Raw genomic sequence first — 20,552 nt, forward strand, 5'->3', positions numbered from 1 at the left:
TCTGTGTATCCCATGAGTAAACCAGAGAAATGGGAAAGAGATCTGTAAAGGTCCTAATTTTAAAGTGGAAAAAAAAATGGATACATTATAGTGTGGTTCCATGACTGATACATTCCCCAGAGAACAATGAGCAAGAAATAAATATTTTCTAAAGTAAATGAGAACGCTCACTCCAGAGTCAGTTCTGAATACTCAATTTTAGAAAGTTTTGTGATCCAAATTATATCTATCTTCTTTGATTCTTAAGCCGAATTGTTCCCATAGAACAAGCCAAGATATTTACAATTGAGAAAAATGAAAAGAAGCAAGACTCAATGCCTGCTGAGTGCAGAGCTTCTGTAATGAATGATTTTTAAAAATCTCTTTGGCAAAACAAAAGAGATGTCTTCCCAAGTGGAAGAATTCTGTATTCTTTACCCCTTTACTGATTTTGGTGAATCCAAGCATTGAACAAAAGCTATCAGGGGATCCAAAGAATTTAAGAAGTTACAAAAGGTAAGGAATAGGTGAACTTATGTCATCATTTAACTGATTGTTCTGCAGAAAAATTCTCTATTCTGTGAATTTCCTGAATCATCCATTGACTTGTGTCTCCAGAAACACCAGGAGACTAAGAGCCTCTGTTTAATACGTGCTGCATTCACTCTGCTCTTTAGGAGAAATCTGAACAACTAGCATGATTTCTACATACATTTATACATCATAAATGTTTCAAAAAAACTTGCAAGTGTTTTCTCTTTTTTTAAGGTTTATTTTAAATTTTTTAGAAAGGCAGATTTACATAGAGAGAGACAGGGATGAAGATCTTCTGTCTGCTGATTCACTCCCCAAGAAGACACAGTAGGCCGAGCTGAGCCGATCTGAAGTCAGGTACTGAGAGCTTCTTCCAAGTCTCCCATGCATGTGTAGGGTCCCAAGACTTTGAGCTATCAACTACTGCTTCCTCAGACACAATCGGGGAGCTAGATGGGAAATGGACACAAACTGGCTCCTGTATGGGTGTTCAATGCAAAGATTTAACCATCATGCCACTGTGTCGGGCCCCCTCACAACTATTTTCACAAACATTTAGAAACTTAAAAGCTAAATCAGACATCTCTGGGCTATAAGGGTGACTAAAATTTCAACTGGCATGTGGAGAGGCATTGAAAAGATATTGTCCAGGATAATTCTACACATATTAGCATATGATTTACAGAATGAAATGTGAAACAAAGTATATTACTTCAAATAATACTAATGAATGAGTGTGATTCCAAATTGGTTATATTTCTTTGTGAAGAGATCCAAGAATTTTTCCTATAGCTAAAAGCATTCTGGAATTTAATGAAAGTGTTGGGAGTGCAATAGTTAGTGCTTTGTGTATTGATGCACAACTCTGTTAGGATTGCAATTGCTAAGTGTTAAAGAATTATGTTGTCTGAATATACTTTTAGACAATTTGGGCTAACTATGATTCTGAGAAAAAGCAAATTTTTCTTTCATATTTCATATTCTCACCAGGAAAATGTGGTAATAGCAATGCATATCACATAGAATTTTAATAAAATAATGCATATATACTAACTCAATACTGCTAGAGAATAGGGAATCCTAATTGGGTTCTAGTGCACATTAAGAGTTGTCATTTTTTACTTGTCATTGCCTTTTTTGTATGCTTTGTACATTTGAGACTTTTTTTCCATTGCCTTCATGAGAATTACAGTACTTTGAAAACATTCTGTTTGGGAAAGGGAGAAAATGAACTAACCATTTTTCTTATTCATTTTCTCCTGGGTTTCAGTTCTTTGAATGCCAACCATCATGATTATTCCTGGATAGAGAAATGAAGTTTCCCTTTGTGACAGTGAGAAGTAGAAAAAGGAGTTGCTGTGTAAAACAGCTGGTAATTTAGCACAAAGACTCTACATCCCCCCAGCAGCATGAAGTAGTGTATGGGGCAAGGGAAAGCAGCCTCGGCCCGCAGCTGGGGAGCTTCACCCTGCCAGATGCAGAGAGAGGCACTGGCAGGTCCTTGAGTTTTGCTAGGCATGCTCAAAAGCAGCTCCACCCCTTCCAGCAGCAAGTAGTGGTGGCTGGGGGAAGGGAAGACAGCCTCCAATGGTCGGCATGAGAGCCAGCATGGGTGTAAAACGGGCAGGGCTCGACCTTGCTTCCACCGAGTCACAGGAACACTGCATCTTGATATAGACCAGGTACGACTGGGCTATAGCAACTCACCGTGAGAATTGGAATGGGTGTGGACTGGTTGGGAAAGACCACTCTTCCTGTCAGAAAAGAGGTGGACAAAGCCTACCCGGGCCAAAGACCCACCAGTGTGTATAACATCTGCCATTGGGATGAGTCCTGATAGAGGAGCCTGAGAAAATCCTCTGTCAAAATGCAGTCCCTGCAGATGAGTGCAAGAACCAAGGCACAGAACAGCCCGGACCAGGCCAGGTCACAATACATACCAGAGTGCATGTGGGTCAGGTCCGGGAATGGGGCAGGCTGGGTCGGCTCATAACATCCACTAGCAGATGCTGAGGTGAGGCAAGTAATGCCAGTCAAAGGGAGATGGGTCCTGGGTCCTTGAGTCCCCACAGGTAGGAGAACCAGCAAGACCAAGGATGCCTGGCCCAGGTCCTTGGCCCACTTGCATGGTGGGGGCCAGGTCCATGAGTACCCTGGGTGGGGATTCTGGTAGGGCCTTGGTTGCCTGCCTCATGGGCCTTAGGATTGGGGAATCCTGTAGGACCTGGGTCACCTTGTTTGGCTTCTCTTCCTACCTGTGAAAATTGGTCTTCCTCATTGGAAAAGGCAGAATAATAGCAGTCCCAGATGCACATGCTGGATATGGCAGCCCACTGAACCCTGCAGGGGATATCTGTACCATGTCAAGGAAGGAGAACAGAACAGACTGCACAACAACCCCAACCAAACGATGACAGCAAATAACTGGGAGAATGGAGACTTTCAGACCAACTATGTCAGCCAGTGGACATTGGAAAAATGCCCTCAACCTTTGATCGGTGAAATCAACAACACTTCAGAACTATCAAAACCACCTGTGCAGAGTCTTGGACTATGTGCCACATTGGGAATCTGGCTCAGTATCAGGTGGACATTCTCAATCCCTGGGTACTGCAGTGGTTGGGAGCCTAGGTGTGCCTTCTCCCCTTGTCTCCCCCTCCAACCCCCTTGAAACAAGAAAGATAAACAGAAAATTCGGAAACAGTGATCACTTTCACATTTCCCTACCCTTGATTTATCCCACTCTGATCAACTATGTTAGCAACATCTAAAATTAAAAATTAAAAAATAGAAAAAATTAACACTTAGAGGTACAAATGAGCTGAGAAATGACCTTACATTGCTGGCATTATCTGACAAAATTCTTACTAATTTTCTTATTAATTCCCATTGATTTTTATCTTCATGGAAGATAATGGGTACAATGATATTTTGAAAGCTGTATGATACTTTATAAAAATTTCAGATGTTACTTTGGTTGGGATATTGGGCCTAAAACTCAAGATACAAGAAGGAAAGCAAGGACACCATAGGCACTCCTTGGGATGTCAGAACTATATGGTGCTCAAAAGATACTTTATTTGTAATATTAGAGAAAGTGTTCAGTGGGTTATATGTTTAAACTGTAGACAGTGTCAAGACACTTCTTCCCATGAGTGATGGAAGATGTAGCATTCTGGTTTACAGTTTCAGCCATAGTTTGGTGATTGGGGCAATACGGTTTTACCCATGATTCAAAAACTTGAGGTCATGGAGATACTGAACATTGGACACAGAGAAGTCCGGTGGTGGTGTTGTCCAACGCCTACTTGGAGGTAAAAACAAAAACGAAAGAAGCTCGTAAGTTTGGCAGTCATTCTGAGTTTCCGGTTCTGTATTTATTTTCATCACATCATTTAGGAGATGGCTCTCTTTTTACATTTAGATTAATTTATCTCCCATTCAGTAAGGTGTCTGGAAAATTCCATTGCTACCTCTGGTATTTTGTGGCTCACTCATTGTTCTTTGACTCTGCTTTTCACTGAATCGGATAGTTCTGGCATTGTCATCGGGGAATTTACTTAATGCTATTCTGACTCTCTAGGCATCAAATTATAAAATCTTCTCTTAAGCTGAAAAATTGCCTCTAGAGACACTCATTTTTGATATTTAATTTATATTTAACTTATACAGACAGCAAAAGAATAGCATTTATTTATTTTATTGGTTTTAAAATTTTAAAGATCTCTTCTCCAAGAAGAATAAACTTTTTTTTCTTTCTTGGTAATACTGATAAATTTCAGCATATTTAGTACTTAGAAAGAAATTGTTAATCTTCCAACTTAATATTCATGAATTACCTTCATTCAGACGTTGTGTATAAAGATTATAGTATCATACAAATTAAATTATTTATTGTAAATAATAGATCTTAAGGATATCTTCTTATAATTATTAAAATGTAGTAAATGCGACAAAGGATCCAATAAATGATCTGGTAAATACCAACTAATGAATACGAATATTTTGCCTCAAGGTCATTCAGTAGTAGACAGCAGTTTAGGTAATCAAAGAAATTGATTCCAACATACTTTTTACTGTTTCTGACACTTTATGCAAAGAATTTTTCATAATAATTAACATGACTTGAATTTGTATTCATTTTGATCAAATGCCACTCTTCATATCCTTTCTTATTACAGCTAAGATAACCGGATACATGAAAAACCACCAAGGCCGAAACCAAACACAAGTGAAGGAATTCATCCTGTTAGGACTCACAGACAATCCGGATCTCCAAGGTCTTCTCTTTGTATTGTTCCTGTCCATTTACCTGACGACCATGCTGGGCAATCTGGGGCTGATCGTGTTGATTAAGCTGGATCCCCGTCTGCACACGCCCATGTACTTCCTTCTCAGCAGCCTCTCCTTTGTTGATGCCTCTTACTCCTCCTCCGTCACTCCTAAGATGCTGGTCAACCTTGTGGCTGAGAACAAAGCCATTTCTTTCCGTGGATGTGCTGCCCAGTTCTACTTCTTTGGCTCTTTCCTGGGGACTGAATGCTTCCTCTTGGCCATGATGGCATACGACCGCTACGCAGCGATTTGGAACCCCCTGCTTTACCCTGTCATCATGTCTGAGAGAGTTTGCTTCTTGCTGGTAGCTGCTTCCTTTTTGGCAGGCTTTGGAAATGCAGCCATACACACAGCCATGACTTTCAGACTGTCTTTCTGTGATTCCAACAAGATCAACCACTTCTATTGTGACACTCCACCCCTGCTCAAGCTCTCTTGTTCTGACACCTACATCAACGGCATTGTGATCATGGCTTTCTCCAGTTTTAATGTCATCAGCTGTGTTACGATTGTTCTCATTTCTTACCTTTGTATCCTCATTGCCATCTTAAAGATACCATCCACAGAAGGTAGATTTAAAGCCTTTTCCACATGTGCCTCCCACCTCATGGCTGTCACCATATTCTTTGGGACAATTCTCTTCATGTACTTACGCCCTACGTCTAGCTATTCAATGGAACAGGACAAGATTGTCTCTGTCTTTTATGCAGTAGTGATTCCTATGCTAAACCCCCTCATCTATAGTTTCAAAAATAAGGATGTGAAAGAGGCCCTAAAGAATACCTTACAGAAACATGTATTTTAAAGATACGTCTCGCTATGTAATACAAGATAATTTTCATCCCCGTTTTACTGTTTATCTGCTTGAGCTGTTTCTTGTTAAAACATATGATTTAGAATGAAATGTAGCTAGATTAGTTGGGCTAAACATTTAAGAACAGTGTATTCCATATACGAGAACCTGGGTTTGTCTGGGCTTTTCTTCTAATTGCGTTTTTGTTTTTTTGTTGTTTTTTTTTTTTTAATTTTTATTGGAATGGCGAATATACATAGAGGAAGATCTTTTGTCCGATGATTCACTCCCCAAGTGAGCTCAACGGCGGATGCTATGCAGGTCTAAAGCCAGGAGCCTCTTCCAGGTCTCCCACGTGGGTGCAGGGTCCCAAAGCTTTGGGCCGTCCTCGACTGCTTTTCCAGGCCATAGGCAGGGAGCTGGATGGGAAGCAGGGCTGCTGGGATTAGAACTGGTGCCCATATGGGATTCTGGGCGTGCAAGGCGAGGACCTTAACCACTGGCGCCGGGCCCTAATTGCTTTTGTGAAGCAGCAGATGATGTATTAGTTTATTGGATTTTATCAGCGATATATTAGTCACAGACTGGGTGCTAGGCTCTTGCTTTTTCCTGGTCCAGCACTGGCAATTGCAGGCATTTGTATCCTGATCTGTAAAATTGAAATCTCTCTCTCTTTTTTTATACTCTCTCTTCTTTCTCCTCTGAACTATTCCTCCTGTTTTTGCTTTCCAAATAAAACATTCACCATTTATATTATGATAGCTTTAAAGACTTTGTGGCTATTTTAAAGCTTATATGAGTAAAGTCACATATCATTTTACTCTTGCCTAATTTTCAGTTAGAACATTTTCTTATAACTTTTATTATTGATCATCATTTAAAATAGCCAGTAAATCATTGGATAAAATGCAAAATAAAAATCTGTTATCTCAAAAACACACTGATAAAAACAAAAGGATTACTAATGTTGAAAAATAAGGAAATAGAAATAAATTGAGATCACCTTTCATCTGGGTGACCAAACAACACAGTGGGTGAGGTGGTATCTGCTAAAAAAAAAAAAAAGTCAATATTTACCTTTTACTCATAAGTGATTAAGTACCACATTTTGCTTTTTATCAAATATACAGTCTCAATTTATATGTTCTACTGGCCATATACATTGGTGCCTTTATTTTGGTTCCAAGAAAACAGACTCTGAAACACATATTTTCATGAATGTCCAAAGTTTGTCAGAGAATGTTCACAGGAACAGTGACTGTATTGTGAGGCAAGAAAGACTGGCAGCAGCTGATGGTTGAGGAGGTTGTGACAGAGGCCTTGGGCGTTTCACGTGGGTATCCGGACTCTAAGCAATGTCCTCAGCTGCGAACAAGGGCCAGGTTTTTGATGATCGTCGTTGCGCTTGTAACTTGCTAAAGAGAAAAGAGTCAGAAGAAGCAAAGTTAATATGAGCTTCTTCCACTTCTGCATCTGGAAACTTGGTGACAACTGAGCTCTGAAAAGCAAATATTGGAGATACACAAACAATGTTATTCCAATTACACGGATTCTGGATCGCCAAATAAAGCACATGTAAAAGTCTCATTAAGTATTAGTATAATATGGCGTTATGGCAATATTTTGAATCTATTGGGATATTACTTAACCCAGAGCTGGAGGGAGACAGTCATCACAGAATAATATAGAAAAGTGAATTCTGAAAACCACTTCTGAATTACAAAGCTATGTACGGTATAACATTCTTTCCCAACATCTTCTTTATCACATTTGTTTCTCTTCTTTAACTTATTTATATTTGTTTGCCTATATTCCAATGCACTTTAACATTTTATCTCCACCTCTCCCAAATTTTCACGTAATATTAATAAACTTTGTCAGATTAAATTTGTCTGACTATTACTAATTTTGGAGGTATGAGGAATATCAGCCTTGAAATGGGGAAACAGCCCCTTCCTTGGAATATTTAGAGGAATCTAAGCCAGGATTTGGAATCAGGTAAATATCTAAATCCCATGTCTGCCTTTGACTGCAAGCCATGAGCAGGAAAGTCTGGGATGCTATAGACTTTTTTTTCTGAAAAAGAAAAATACTAGCAATGACAGAAGCTGTTTATTTCAGTACAAGTTGATGACATTACCTTAGTGACACATGTGCGAACCACACTGCCTCAATTCTTGCCTTGCTTATTTAGTCTGCAATCTTATCTTTTCAGAAAGTTCTTCTCTGAACATCTACAGGCACCCCTCCTTTATGGTTCTCCCCAGTCCTGGCTTTGATGAGACTTACACACCTTTCTCTATGTGTAGAATTTTCTCTACAATGTATGCTCTCTAAAAGTGGAAAGTGTTTGGTTTTTGGTTTTTTTGTTGTTGTTGTTGTTTTTTTTTTTTTGCTGCCTTGACTCCATATTCCCAGAAAAGTAAAATAAATCTATATATGAAGTTTATATAAATAAGTAAGTCAATATATTTGCAAATCTTTAAGAGTTGTACTTTTAATCATATATCAAGGGATAAACTTTGGAAACTCATTGTTTTCTGAATGAAGTAAGCCAGAGGACAGGGTTCTTCAGTGAAAACATTAATACTGCATATTATCATATTCTTTATCTGAAACAAAGGACTCGGCGATTCCTGCTTTTTTCATTTGTCCATTTTAATGACAGATGTATCCTAGCAACGCTCACTTTTCACTGTGCTTCCTTTAGAGCATTCTTATAATATTTAGAGGAAACCAGTAAATAATCTATTTCAAGGCTTTTAGAAGCTGATAGAAAATGAAACTAAAAAAGCCAAGTTTAACTTGAGAAAAAGAACTGGAATATGTGCAAAAGAGAAACGTTCAATTTCTGCTAAATTTTTGGTGTGAAATAATGATGTATTAGTAACATTTTTGAAGCAGTACAACTTGGCTTTCATTTTGCACAAATGTTTTTAAGTATCATTATATGCTTTTATGTCACAGCATTCAAGTTTGAGAGATAAAACTAACAATTTGTGTATGTGTGAGAGAGAGGGAGAGACAGAGAAAGAGAGAGAAGGGTGGAATATATAAACAACATAGAAGCTAACTTCCTCTGTCATTTCTGTTCTCAAGATATGAGAAAATATCTTCCCCAAAATACACCACAGTGAAAGAATTCATTCCTCATGGATTAGTTCATCATGGCTAGGGAACGTTCCATTTTGGATGTTTCTGGAATTCTACATACCGACATTAACAAGGCATCTGTACATGACTGCTCTGATTGACACTCACCTCCAAAATCCCATGCAATTTTTCTTTGATCACCTCTCCTTTGCAGACATTGGTTTTCTTCCAATATTGCTCCAAAGATGCTGACCAGTTTCCTTGCAGAACAGAAAACCATCTCTTGCGCTGGATGTGTCTGTCGTGTTCTTCTAACATTAAAAATGCTTACAATTCATACTGTTGGAAAATAAGAAGTTAATTTGTGATCTGGAAATTATTATGTTTCTTATGTATTCTAATACAATTTTTAAGTTTTCAAAATTTTCTGGCATTGATAAAAAAAAGTTTGTTATCCACATAGAACTTCCTCTCTTTGTCAATTGAAGCTGTATTTAACTAAACTACAAATTCTTCAACTACGTTTTGATATCTTTTGGATTGTATCGACCTGAAACTATTTGTACATCGGATAATACAGGATGTGACAGCATCTTTATGTTTGTAGCCTTTAATAAATTGTGAAAAATGTCCAAGTAGATCACATTCTATTTTGGACCTTCAGCTTAAATCAACAAGTGTTATGAGGTAACAGTTTAGCATAGGAAGACCCTCAGATCTGTCTCTGGTTTCTAGAATGTTCAGGAATGAACTCAACTGGGCAGGGGAAATCCTCCCAAAGGGCCTCTGTTTGGAGCAATTGTCTTGCTTCTGTTCACTGGATTATATCACCCTTCTGTCACTTATAACCTCTGTAGTCATTCTTATAGTTTTCTCTCAAATAGTTTTGTTTTATGAAATATCTTATAAAATAAAAATGCATCTATGCATATTTCCCTTGCTTCATATAATTGAAAGTGCTCATTTATTTGCCAAACTAAACTGGATATCTAAGGTCTATGCATAGTGAGCTGTGAACATAAATGTCACGTAAGGATTTTGGCCTCAGAGGAGAACCTAGTGCATCCAAAATTTCAAATTAATGTTATGCTCTTGAGGGATAAAAACATTCTAATTGGATCCTCAGGATTCTTTTTCAAATACCTCAGGGACCGTTCCTCATAAATGCATTATAAACCTCTACACCTTGTTTTTGCAAAATGGGATGAGTTAGCATTTACAGGTAAGTTGCCGCTTGCATTTTTTCCCACTGAAATCACAGGTTAGATTTTTACGTAAAATTGTTATCCCATCATTTTGGGATAAATATTTCAGAAATTTAGTTTGACTTTTCTCCTCACGTATCAATCTTCCATTGACTCGGCAAACAGTTCACTATACTTTTGAATGGTTAACTTATTTATATGTCAGGCAGTGGGACACAAAGGGAGAGCTGGAAAAAGAGAGAAAACTCTTTGCACTAGTGTTACAGGCCCAGGTACTTGAGCCACCATCCACAGCCTTCTCAACCTCATGAAGAGCAAGCCGTGCAACAGGTGGAGTAGCTAAGACTAGGACCTGAATTGAAACATACTATGCCAGTGCTGTAAGTGGCGGCTTACCCTGTACATCACAGTGCCAGCCCCAAGAGTTCATTAATATATGCAAGATTTTCTGATAGATATGTGCAAGTCTGAACCAAACAAATAATAGCTTCAGGTACAATTCTTCAGGAATTGTTGTGGTCGTATTTTATTTTCTACTGAATCTTTTCAAAAAAGGTTGATTTATTTTTATTGGAAAGGCAGATTCACAGAGAGTCGGAAAAAGAGAAAAAGATCTGTTTGCTGGTTACACCCCAGGTGACTGCAGTGGCCGAGGCTGAGCTGATCTGAAGCCAGAAGGCTAAAGATTCTTCCAGGGCTCCCATGTGGTTGCAGGGTTCCAGGGCTTTTGGCCATCCTCTGCTGCTTTCCCAGGCCACGCGGTAGGAGCTGAATGGGAAGTGGAGCAGCCAGGATACAAACGGGTGCCCATATGGGATTCTGGTGCATGTAAGGCGAGGCTTCAGGCACTGAGCAATTGAACTAGACCCCATATCATATTTTCATAAAGAAATGATAGAAAGTGAACACATCTGAACACCTGTGCATCCACCTAGAATTACGTTCAAGACTAAGTTAGTGGGACCAAAAACAGTTGATATACTAAAATCAGCACTCCCTCAAAAGCTTGCTTCATCATGTATTTAAATGCTGCATTTTGTAAGTCTTCTCTCACCATCTCAGTGTGTCCCTATTTCATTTTTATTATTAATTGCCTTTATCTAATGTTACATATTTTTGTTTAAGTGTGTTGTCTGCTACCCTTCTTCTACAATTCATGTCCTTGAGGGTAGGAAACTTTATTTGTTGTTTGTATGATATAGGAAAAAACATTTTCAAAACACACTGAAAAGGTGGATACATTTCCAGAAATTTAGAATAATTCTCAGAAATTAATTGTTACCTAAATAAAGTTAAGCCAGAGAACTGTGTAATTTATTTCAAGATTTATTTTTTATTGAAAAAACAGAGAGGAGGAAAGTCAGAGAGGCGATCTTTCATCTGGAAATTCACTCTCTAAGTAGATGTAACTGCTGGAGCTGAGCTGATCTGAAGCCAGGAACCAGGAGCTTCCTCTGGATCTCCCATGTGGTTACAGGGTCCTAAGGCTTTGGGCTGTCCTCAATAGCTCCCCCAGACCAAAAGCAGGGAGCTGGATGGGAAACAGGGATGCTGGGACACAAACTGGTGCTCATGTGGATTCCCAGCTTGTGCAAAGCAAGGACTTTAGCTATGAGGCTACAGCACCAGGCCCAGAGAACTGTACATTCTTAACAGAAAGTTAGTCATTGAAAGTTCAGCTTCTATTTTATATCTAAAAAAAAGGACTTGTTTTATGATTGCAGGTATTCTAGAGTTAAAATTTCTTTATTTTTCTGTTTGAATGGTTTAAATGACATGCTGATGTTTAGTTTTTATTGTTATGTCTTTTATTTTAGGAAGTTTTTTTTAAAGATTTATTTATTTTTATTGGAAAGTCAAATATACAGAGAGGAGGAGGGGCAGAAAGAAAGATCTTCCATCCAAGGATTCACCCCCAAAGTGGCTGAAATGGCTGGAGTTGGGCCAATCCAAATGCAGGAGCAAGGAGTCTCTTCCAGGTCGCCCAGGAGGGTGCAGGATCCCAGGGCTTTGGGCCATCCTCCACTGCTTTCCCGGACCCCAGGCAGGGAGCTGGATGGGAAGTGGGGTCGCTAGGATTAGAACTGGCAGCCCATGTGAGATCTCAGCGCTTGCAAGACAAGGATTTTAGCAGCTAGGCTACCACGCTGGGCCCTAATTTAGGAAGTTTTACAAAAAGAAATGGAGGTGCCTAAAAGGACAGATATCCTTGTGTGAATAAACATGAAAACATGAGTAACTATTAATGAATAAACGTGTAAATGTGTGAGTTAATGGAAGAAGGTGACAATGAGAAACAAGACTTTAATGTTTATGGGAAATGAAATGCAGAGGTACAATGTAAAAATCAGTAGGAAATTTGATTCATGCAATGTAATTTTCCATTAGATCAATAAATATATGACTGAATAATAAAACAAGTGGATTCAATATAGTGACACGATATTTTCTGCTTGTTGTCACTTCCAGTTTTCAAGGTGTAAGAAAATGTCATCACAAAACCACACTGCTGTTACAGAATTCATTCTCCTGGGACTCACAGACAATCCCGTGCTGGAGAAGATCCTGTTTGGGGTGTTTCTGGGCATCTACACAATGACACTGGCAGGAAATCTGGGCATGATCATGCTCATCAGGACCAATTCTCACCTCCAGACACCCATGTACTTCTTCCTTAGCCACCTCTCCTTTGTAGACGTTTGCTATTCTTCCAACATCACTCCAAAGATGCTGAACAATTTCCTTGCAGAACACAAGACCATCTCTTATGCTGGCTGCTTCACACAGTGCTTCATTTTCATTGCCCTGGTGATCACGGAGTTTTACATCCTGGCTTCCATGGCAGTGGACCGCTATGTAGCCATTTGCAGCCCTCTGCATTACAGCACCAGAATGTCCAAGAACATCTGTCTCTCTCTAGTCGCCTTTCCTTATGTGTTTGGCTTTCTCAACGGACTCTCTCAGGCCCTGCTGACTTTCCACTTATCCTTCTGTGATCCCCTTGTAATCAATCACTTCTACTGTGCTGACCCTCCACTGATAATGCTGGCCTGCTCTGACACCCACGTCAAAAAGATGGCAATGTTCATCGTTGCTGGCTTTACCCTCTCCAGCTCCCTCTTCATTATTCTTCTGTCCTACCTGCTCATTTTTGCAGCCATCTTGAGAATCCGGTCTGCTGAAGGCAGGTGCAAAGCATTTTCTACCTGTGGTTCCCACTTGACCACAGTCACCCTATTTTATGGCACCCTCTTCTGCATGTACTTAAGGCCCCCATCAGACAAGTCTGTAGAGGAGTCCAAAGTCATTGCTGTCTTTTATACCTTTTTGAGTCCGATGCTGAATCCCCTGATTTATAGCCTAAGGAACAAGGATGTGATTTATGCCCTGCAGCAAGTACTAAGGGGAAGATTACTTCTTAACATTGGAACTTAAGCTTCTTTCCTTTGTAATCACTACATGTCTGTAATGACATAATGAATCTCTAAATGCATTAAACTGCAGTGCTATGTTCATTCCTTGTTGCGATTGTCAGTTCTGAGACCAATGTATAAAAAATTCTTCTCAAAGTTTGCATCTGCAATACAGAATGATTTTAGTAAACCACACAATATCGTTCCTTGCCTACGGCCATACCACCCTGAATGCACCCGATCTTGTCTGATCTCAGAAGAATATTGATTGTTATTAGTATTCTTTCAGTGAGCAATTCAATATGTATAGTTAAATTTCCACTGTTGGACCAGTGGAAATCCATCCTCCATTATATTGTATTCCACAAAGCTATATCAATATTGATAATGGTGTTACCCTGTTTGTGCTTCCTGCTTTGTTAGAAATGAAATATTCACACTGGAATGTCTGTTGTAGATCAAGGGCTCTAATGCCTGATGAATCACTGTCATCTGTTAGGAAATTTGATAATGCTAATTGTATTCCTTATCTTTGAGAAAATATGATCAATCCTTGATTATGCGTTTTTGAGCAGGTGGGTCAGTTTCAGTCCTCAACGCAGTATCACGTATTTTCAGGTTTATTTTTCACAGCAATCACTATGACTTAGGAATGATTCTGGGAATTGTTATTATTTCTCAGAATTCCATGGAAGATTTAAAAATAATTGCATTTAACACCTGTTTGGGTCCTGTGCTTAGCTTGCTGATCTGCAGTCTAAGGAGAAGCAAAGTGATCTATGCCCTGCAGCAAGGAACTTGGGAAATATATCATAAAATTTCTTTGGTTTCAACATATCATAACACAGTGAATTCCTAAAAACTGGCATGCCATCATCTCCTCTGACTGCCTTTTTAAACTTCCTTCAGAAATTAATATATTAATATATGAATCCATGCAAATCATTCAGGTAAAACCTATCGTTTGGATATTTTAGAAAACATCCTTGGAGAGCAACTCTGTATTAATGATGTAATCTTTAAACCACAATGACTGATGTTGATCAAAGTATCTGCATCCTATTCATCATTGTGATCACCTTGTGAAAATTTATGAATAATACTCATTCTCCCAAATTTGAAATAATTGAATGATTGTGCATTTTCAAGGATATGGAAAAGATTTGATTGTTAACACAAACATGATGGCAATTATGATATGCATTTCCTTGCAGGTACCTTGACTTAGAGGAAATTTATTAGAATTCAATTAGGATTGCCCATTAATTTATATACATCCAAGAATTTCCAGAAATAGAGTAAGAAGAAGTGAGTATGAATATGCATGTATCTGGCTGTGGGATAAAATCCAATATTGACTTTTCTTCATGACATTGTCTGTGATGAGTCCAACCCAGGCTTTATCCAAAATTAGCTTAATAAATTTAATGGGAAAATAGGAGCTAGACATTTCCTGTATAATGATAAATATATATATATATATATAAATATATATATAAATATATATACGAAGTAGCTGTGTATTAAAATGTATGCAAATGTGTGTTCATTATTAAATTCCTTTATATGTTTACTATTTTGACAATGTTGACTCTAATTTTAACCAACCCAGATGTCCAAATATACATGACTGGCTAATGGAAATGTTTTATATTTACATTGTGGAAATCTATTCAACCATGAAACAAAAATGAAATCCTATCTTTTTCAACAAAATGGATGAAACTTGGTACCATTATTCTTAACAAAATAAGCCAGAAAAAAAAATGTTTTCTCTGACATATGGAAGCAGGTATGGAATGCAATATATATGTATAAGAATGGCATTGTCAGATTGGGATATAATTGTTGTTTTTAGCCCTTGTTTAAACTGTTCTGGAAATGTGATATTCTCACATTTATTTGCTGAAATTTATGTTTATCAATGAATTAAGGCATAGATATAGCGTGGATTAAAATTACCTCTGTAAAAACCAATGAAGAGAGGAGGGATTATGGATTTTTAACCAGAGAGATTGACACTTCATCCAAGTCACATGGTCACCAAGCCACATAAAGGTACATTATTTAATTTCAAATTATCTCTCCTTCCACCTCACACTGAGCTAGTTATCAAAGTCCTCCACGTGTGCCAATGCTAGATGGATTTTTTGAAGTGACAAAGTGATGAGGTTACCTCTTAGGAGGATTTATTATGATTGTGATATGCGTCTTTATAGTAAGAACCATCCATTTCCTGTGCATTTCAGGTTGATCTACGAATTTGTTTTCATCAAAGTAGAATTACCAGATTGTTCCATGTTAAAGCAAGGATTTGGGGTTTATGAAAGACCTATATAGACTGCATTTTCTTAATGTAAGCTCCAAGTTTTAATCTGCTCTAATTTTTCTATTATATAACATATGCATCTATCAAAACAATACATTGTATCTTTTTCAAAAAAAATTTTTATTCATTTTTTATTAGAAGGCAGATTTACAGAGAGAAAGAAATACAGACAGAAAAACATTTCATTTCCTTGTTCACTCCACAACTAGTCATAACAGTTGACCTGAGTCAATCTGAAGCCAGGAAACAGGAGCTTCTTCCTGGTCTCCCATGCAAGTACAGGTTCTCAAGACTTTGGGCCATGATCTACTGTTTTTCTAGGTCACAAGCAGGGAACTGGAGCAGCTGGGACATGAACCCATGCCCATATAGATCCCAGTGATTTCAAGGTGAGGATTCAGCCACTGGGTCATTGCATTGGGTCCTTCTCTCCATCTTAGATATACAATTACTATATGTGAAATTTAATTAAAATAGATTAACAATATAAAGCACATGTTTGTAATAAAGTATAGGAAAATACAGATAGAGAAATGATTTTCATTATGTTTTGTCCCAAAAATATGCACAACTGTTTCAACCCTTGTTCTATTTGAACACTTTAACTTGCATGTATGTTATTGTAATTCAGATTTCATTATGATAAGTAGATCAGAGCACTAATTTTTTATTTCATTTGTGCTTGCATGTAATATTTTTATGTAATAATTCATTATTGACCTGGCTATAAATATTGATTCTAGAATAATAAATAGAAAAGCATTGAAATATTGAAAGAATATAAAGCTATAAGTATTATTTTCTGACCCAAAGTGAAATGTCATCAATATTTCAGTGTACTTCATTCCCCTTGGTTTATCTTCCATTCTGTTTGGCATCAACATAACCCAGCTTCTCAGAGATTAGCTCATGTTTTTTTTAATGTGTCTTTCTAATATCATATTAAAATATGTGTTGATTTCTTGTGTTATCTGGTTGGAGTTTTCATTAGTTACAACAGAGGATTGAATATATGTTTAATAATTAAATACTATGTATCAGTTCAGTGATTATTTCCAATTTCTCAATGATTCCATGTGTGAAGGATTTTGAATGATTACTGTTTGGAAAATGTCATCAGTTTTTTTTTTTTTTAGTTATGCACCTTTTCCTCGTGCTAAAATTGAGTAAACAAGGACTTAACTGGCAATAATTTTCCTGGCTAAATTTCATTGGAATTCAAAGACATGATCTGGATATTGTTATATATAATATGGTCTGTCACTATTTGTTTTACACTTTTAACCAATTTTGTCCCAGTGTTCATTAATAGTTTTTCTCAACAATTTGTGATATTGTTAAATACACATAAAGTAAATCCATTTGTTTCTAAATTTCATATATATATATATAAACTAGATTTTAATAAATTATTCAGGCTTCAGATGTATTATAATTTTACTAAGTGTATTTTCATTATTCTTTTCTTCCTATCTTCTCTTAGAACATGTGACAGACATTGATAGAGATCAACACTCCTTTTTCAGAATTTGTTTAGTTATTTGAAACTCAGCATTATGGAGAGAGATAGAGACAAAGGAAAGGAGATAACTTCTATTTGTTAGCTACCTGCCCGATGACCCCAACCACCAGAGATAGGCCAGTCTGAAGCCTAGAGCCAGGAGCCAGGAATATTGTCTGGGTCTCCATGAGGGTGCAAAGGTCTAGGCACCTGTGTCACTTCTATTTCTGCCAGGCCATTGGAAAAATTGATTTGGAAGTGGAACATTCGGGACTTGGACCAAGGCCATATGAAATTCCAAGGTTTCAGATAGTGACTTACTCAATCTTCATTCGTTTTAGTGGAGCTGTTATGCTAAAATACTCTGTGGGTGGATAAGAATTGGAAAATAAGTGAAAAAATAAAATAATATGTAATGGCTATTAATAGTTTCACAGGGATAAATTATATGCCTATTTTCATCAAGAAGCAATGTGTTTGATTAATGGCAAGTGATAATAGATCATGGAGCCATAAAAACATGTAAATTATGATTTTTTGTTGAAATATAATAAAAGATATTGTCTGGAATTCAAGAAGAATGAACATAAAAGTTCAATGAAAATATAGCCAGCAAAAGCACCTGATATTAGAGAAAGGAGCTTTTCTTTTCTTTTATGAGAAAATCTCTCTCATCAGAAGGAACTTTAAAACATGTTAAATGAATGAAAATCATTAAGAAAATATGTTATGAATAATTTCAAAGGTCCTGAAATTTGAGAAGCTAAGGAATCAACAGGAGGAGCTACTGTAGATATGAGATGGAGTTAATAGAGACGAGGTCTTAACAGAATACAAGGCCCTGCCTAACCTGGGTCAGATGACGTCTACAATTGTGTCCTTCAATCATCACACCCAAGGACCATTTTTACTTTGGAGTCAGAATCAGAGTCACTGTACCCTGATCAACGAATGAGGCCAACCTACAAATTCATTCTTTTCTTGGCAATAAAAGATAAACTTTCTACAAAGTAGGGGACTACAATCCATTATTTCCTGACAGATTCAGGCTTAATTTTTTTTCCCTACTCCCCTTTTGTAGTGTATGAAAATAACAAATATTCCATGGTTCCTTGGTGCTCCAGTCATCCTAATTCTTTTCTTACAAAGCAATGAAGAATTTGGGCTGATTCTTCACTTGAATTATTTCACTGATCTCCAACTGATTTCAGTTGATCTATCCTATTTCGGTTGATCTCATGCCACTCATTTTACACTTTGCCTCAGTATTATAAATTGTATTTTGTCAACTTTTCCTCATCCGACAGTCAGGTCTAAGACAAAACTCTTACTTGTCTATAATAGTGCAATGGTTTTTATTCTTCCACAGATAAAATCTTCTATTCTCCTACACCAGTGATTTTTTTTTTTTATAAAACCAAATGATTTCTGTAAATAACTTCATGAATTTGTTAAATGTTGTCCATCACATTGCACTAAAATCTCTATGTTTTGCCAGGGAAACTATGTGATGTCTCATCAACCACATCTCCAACTTCATCATCCATATCTCCTCTTTGTTACCTCTTCTGCCTCATTGCCCTTCTGGCTGCTCCCTGAACAGATGGGCCCTTTCCTGCCTTGAGAACTTTCCATTGCTTCTCCATCCTCCCCAAATATCCTTTCCTGAACAGCTGCCTGAACAGATGGTGTTTTGGGCTCATCATATCCCATAACCCACAATGTCACACACCCATTACTGACTTGAAACAACCTATTAAGAGACCATCCTTTCTGATCTGTGTATCTCCTTCATTTCAAGAGGAAGAGGTGAGAAAGTGGCTGAAATAAGGATAATCTGACAAAACACAATTATATATACAAAATAATGCCAGTCTGAATACAGAGTTATTGAAAACAACCCTGATTTTACTTAGAGAAGGGGGAAAAATTAAGCCTTGCATACAATGCAGAGCAAAAACACAAACTTCAACTCCTATAACCTGTTTTGTTAGACCTCAGCCAATTGGAGGCTTCAATGGAGACATAAATGAATTCTGCAACAACGTTGGAAAGAGACAAAGATTTAGTGAAGGAAATCATTTCTGTACATGATTGTGAATGTGCTGTGATGATGCTGAGTCTAACGGTGTCAACATATTTCAATGAAAACCAGAGTTGGAGAAGTCCCTCCACATGAATAAAGGTGTTCAGATATATTCCTTTTTCTCAAGGCGTTACCTTAAATTTATTTTTATCTTAACCACTGCCACATAATACAATGTGATTAACAATAAAAAAATTAAAAATAAATAAATAAATAAATTTATTTTTATCTAAATTTCTTTGGGATTTTCTCTTAATGATTGCACAATATACTCAGGATTTGGAGTATATTCTGTCAAATCAAAATGTAAGGTTTTATGCTTGGAAAATCAAAATAGTTAACATATGAAGTGTTTGCATTCTAAGAATTGATAAGGCCTGTTCTAAGTCTCAAAATAACAGATCTATAAGCAACATCAGTGATGGCTATGAGTTCTGCCTGATCTCATCTATTTTCATTTGTCACTTAAAAAAGAAAACAAAGCAATATTTTTACAAATTCATGGTTTCCAGAATTTGAAGACTTAACTTGAAGAGATAGTAATTTTTTTGTCTTCCCCCAAGGTCCTCAAAGTTAGAAGATTTGTATCTCAATGAGTAACCTTGTTAGATTCATTTCTCAAAAATTAATCAGGAAATCACTTGTGGGATATTATTAGAGCTTCTTCTGGAGATATTTACAAAAGCCACATACCCTTCAATTAAAAAAAAAACTAGGAGTTTATCATTAGCTCTATGTAATATCTTTGAAAACGCAATAATATTACTACTTATTAAGCTGTTGAGATCAGTTGCTTGTAATTAAATGATCCTGGCTATAGTTTTGTTCATTGTATCTCAGTTGGAGCAGCGGATTCTTCTTCTGAATGTCTCCTCTATACAATTTATTCCTTTTTTCTCTCTATCTTTTAAAGTTTATTTATTTTTACTGGAAATGCAGATTTAGAGAGAAGAGAAAAAGAAAGACAGTCCATCTGCTGGTTCACTCCCCAAATGGCTACAATAGCTAGAACTCAGCATTTTAGAATCCAGGAACTTCTCTCAGGTATACTACATGGGTATAGGGTCCCACCTTCTTGGGCCATCCTCCACTGCTTTCCTAGACCACAATTGGGGGGTTGAATCATAATTGGAGCAGTTGAGACATGATGGTTCATGGGATGATGGCATTTGCGATGGAGGATTAACCAATGAGGCATTATACTTGACTTGAGTATTTGACTCATTTAATAACTTTTATGTTTATTTTTCTGATGTATAAATACTGTGGAGACAGAAATAATAT

General features: G+C 37.2%; 2 protein-coding genes across 2 annotated transcripts; both read left to right on the top strand.

Annotated features, from left to right (window-relative positions):
* The first annotated feature begins 4,711 nt into the window (after positions 1-4,711).
* On the top strand, positions 4,712-5,653 carry LOC121172258 (olfactory receptor 5AP2-like). The gene has a single exon (XM_041004111.1). It carries the CDS (start codon positions 4,712-4,714, stop codon positions 5,651-5,653), a length of 942 nt encoding a protein of 313 aa, XP_040860045.1.
* Positions 5,654-12,426: 6,773 nt separating this feature from the next.
* LOC121172259 (olfactory receptor 5M10-like) lies at positions 12,427-13,374 on the top strand. Its single transcript, XM_041004112.1, has one exon. It carries the CDS (start codon positions 12,427-12,429, stop codon positions 13,372-13,374), a length of 948 nt encoding a protein of 315 aa, XP_040860046.1.
* Positions 13,375-20,552: the final 7,178 nt, after the last annotated feature.

This window comes from Ochotona curzoniae, unplaced genomic scaffold (assembly GCF_017591425.1).
Source record: "Ochotona curzoniae isolate NIBS_2020 unplaced genomic scaffold, NIBS_Ocur_1.0 scaffold_3171, whole genome shotgun sequence".
Taxonomy (NCBI): Eukaryota; Metazoa; Chordata; class Mammalia; order Lagomorpha; family Ochotonidae; genus Ochotona; species Ochotona curzoniae.

Bases quoted from the DNA above. Each gene is read 5' to 3' on its own strand.
- LOC121172258 (XM_041004111.1), top strand. From the start codon at position 4,712: ATGAAAAACCACCAAGGCCGAAACCAAACACAAGTGAAGGAATTCATC.
- LOC121172259 (XM_041004112.1), top strand. From the start codon at position 12,427: ATGTCATCACAAAACCACACTGCTGTTACAGAATTCATTCTCCTGGGA.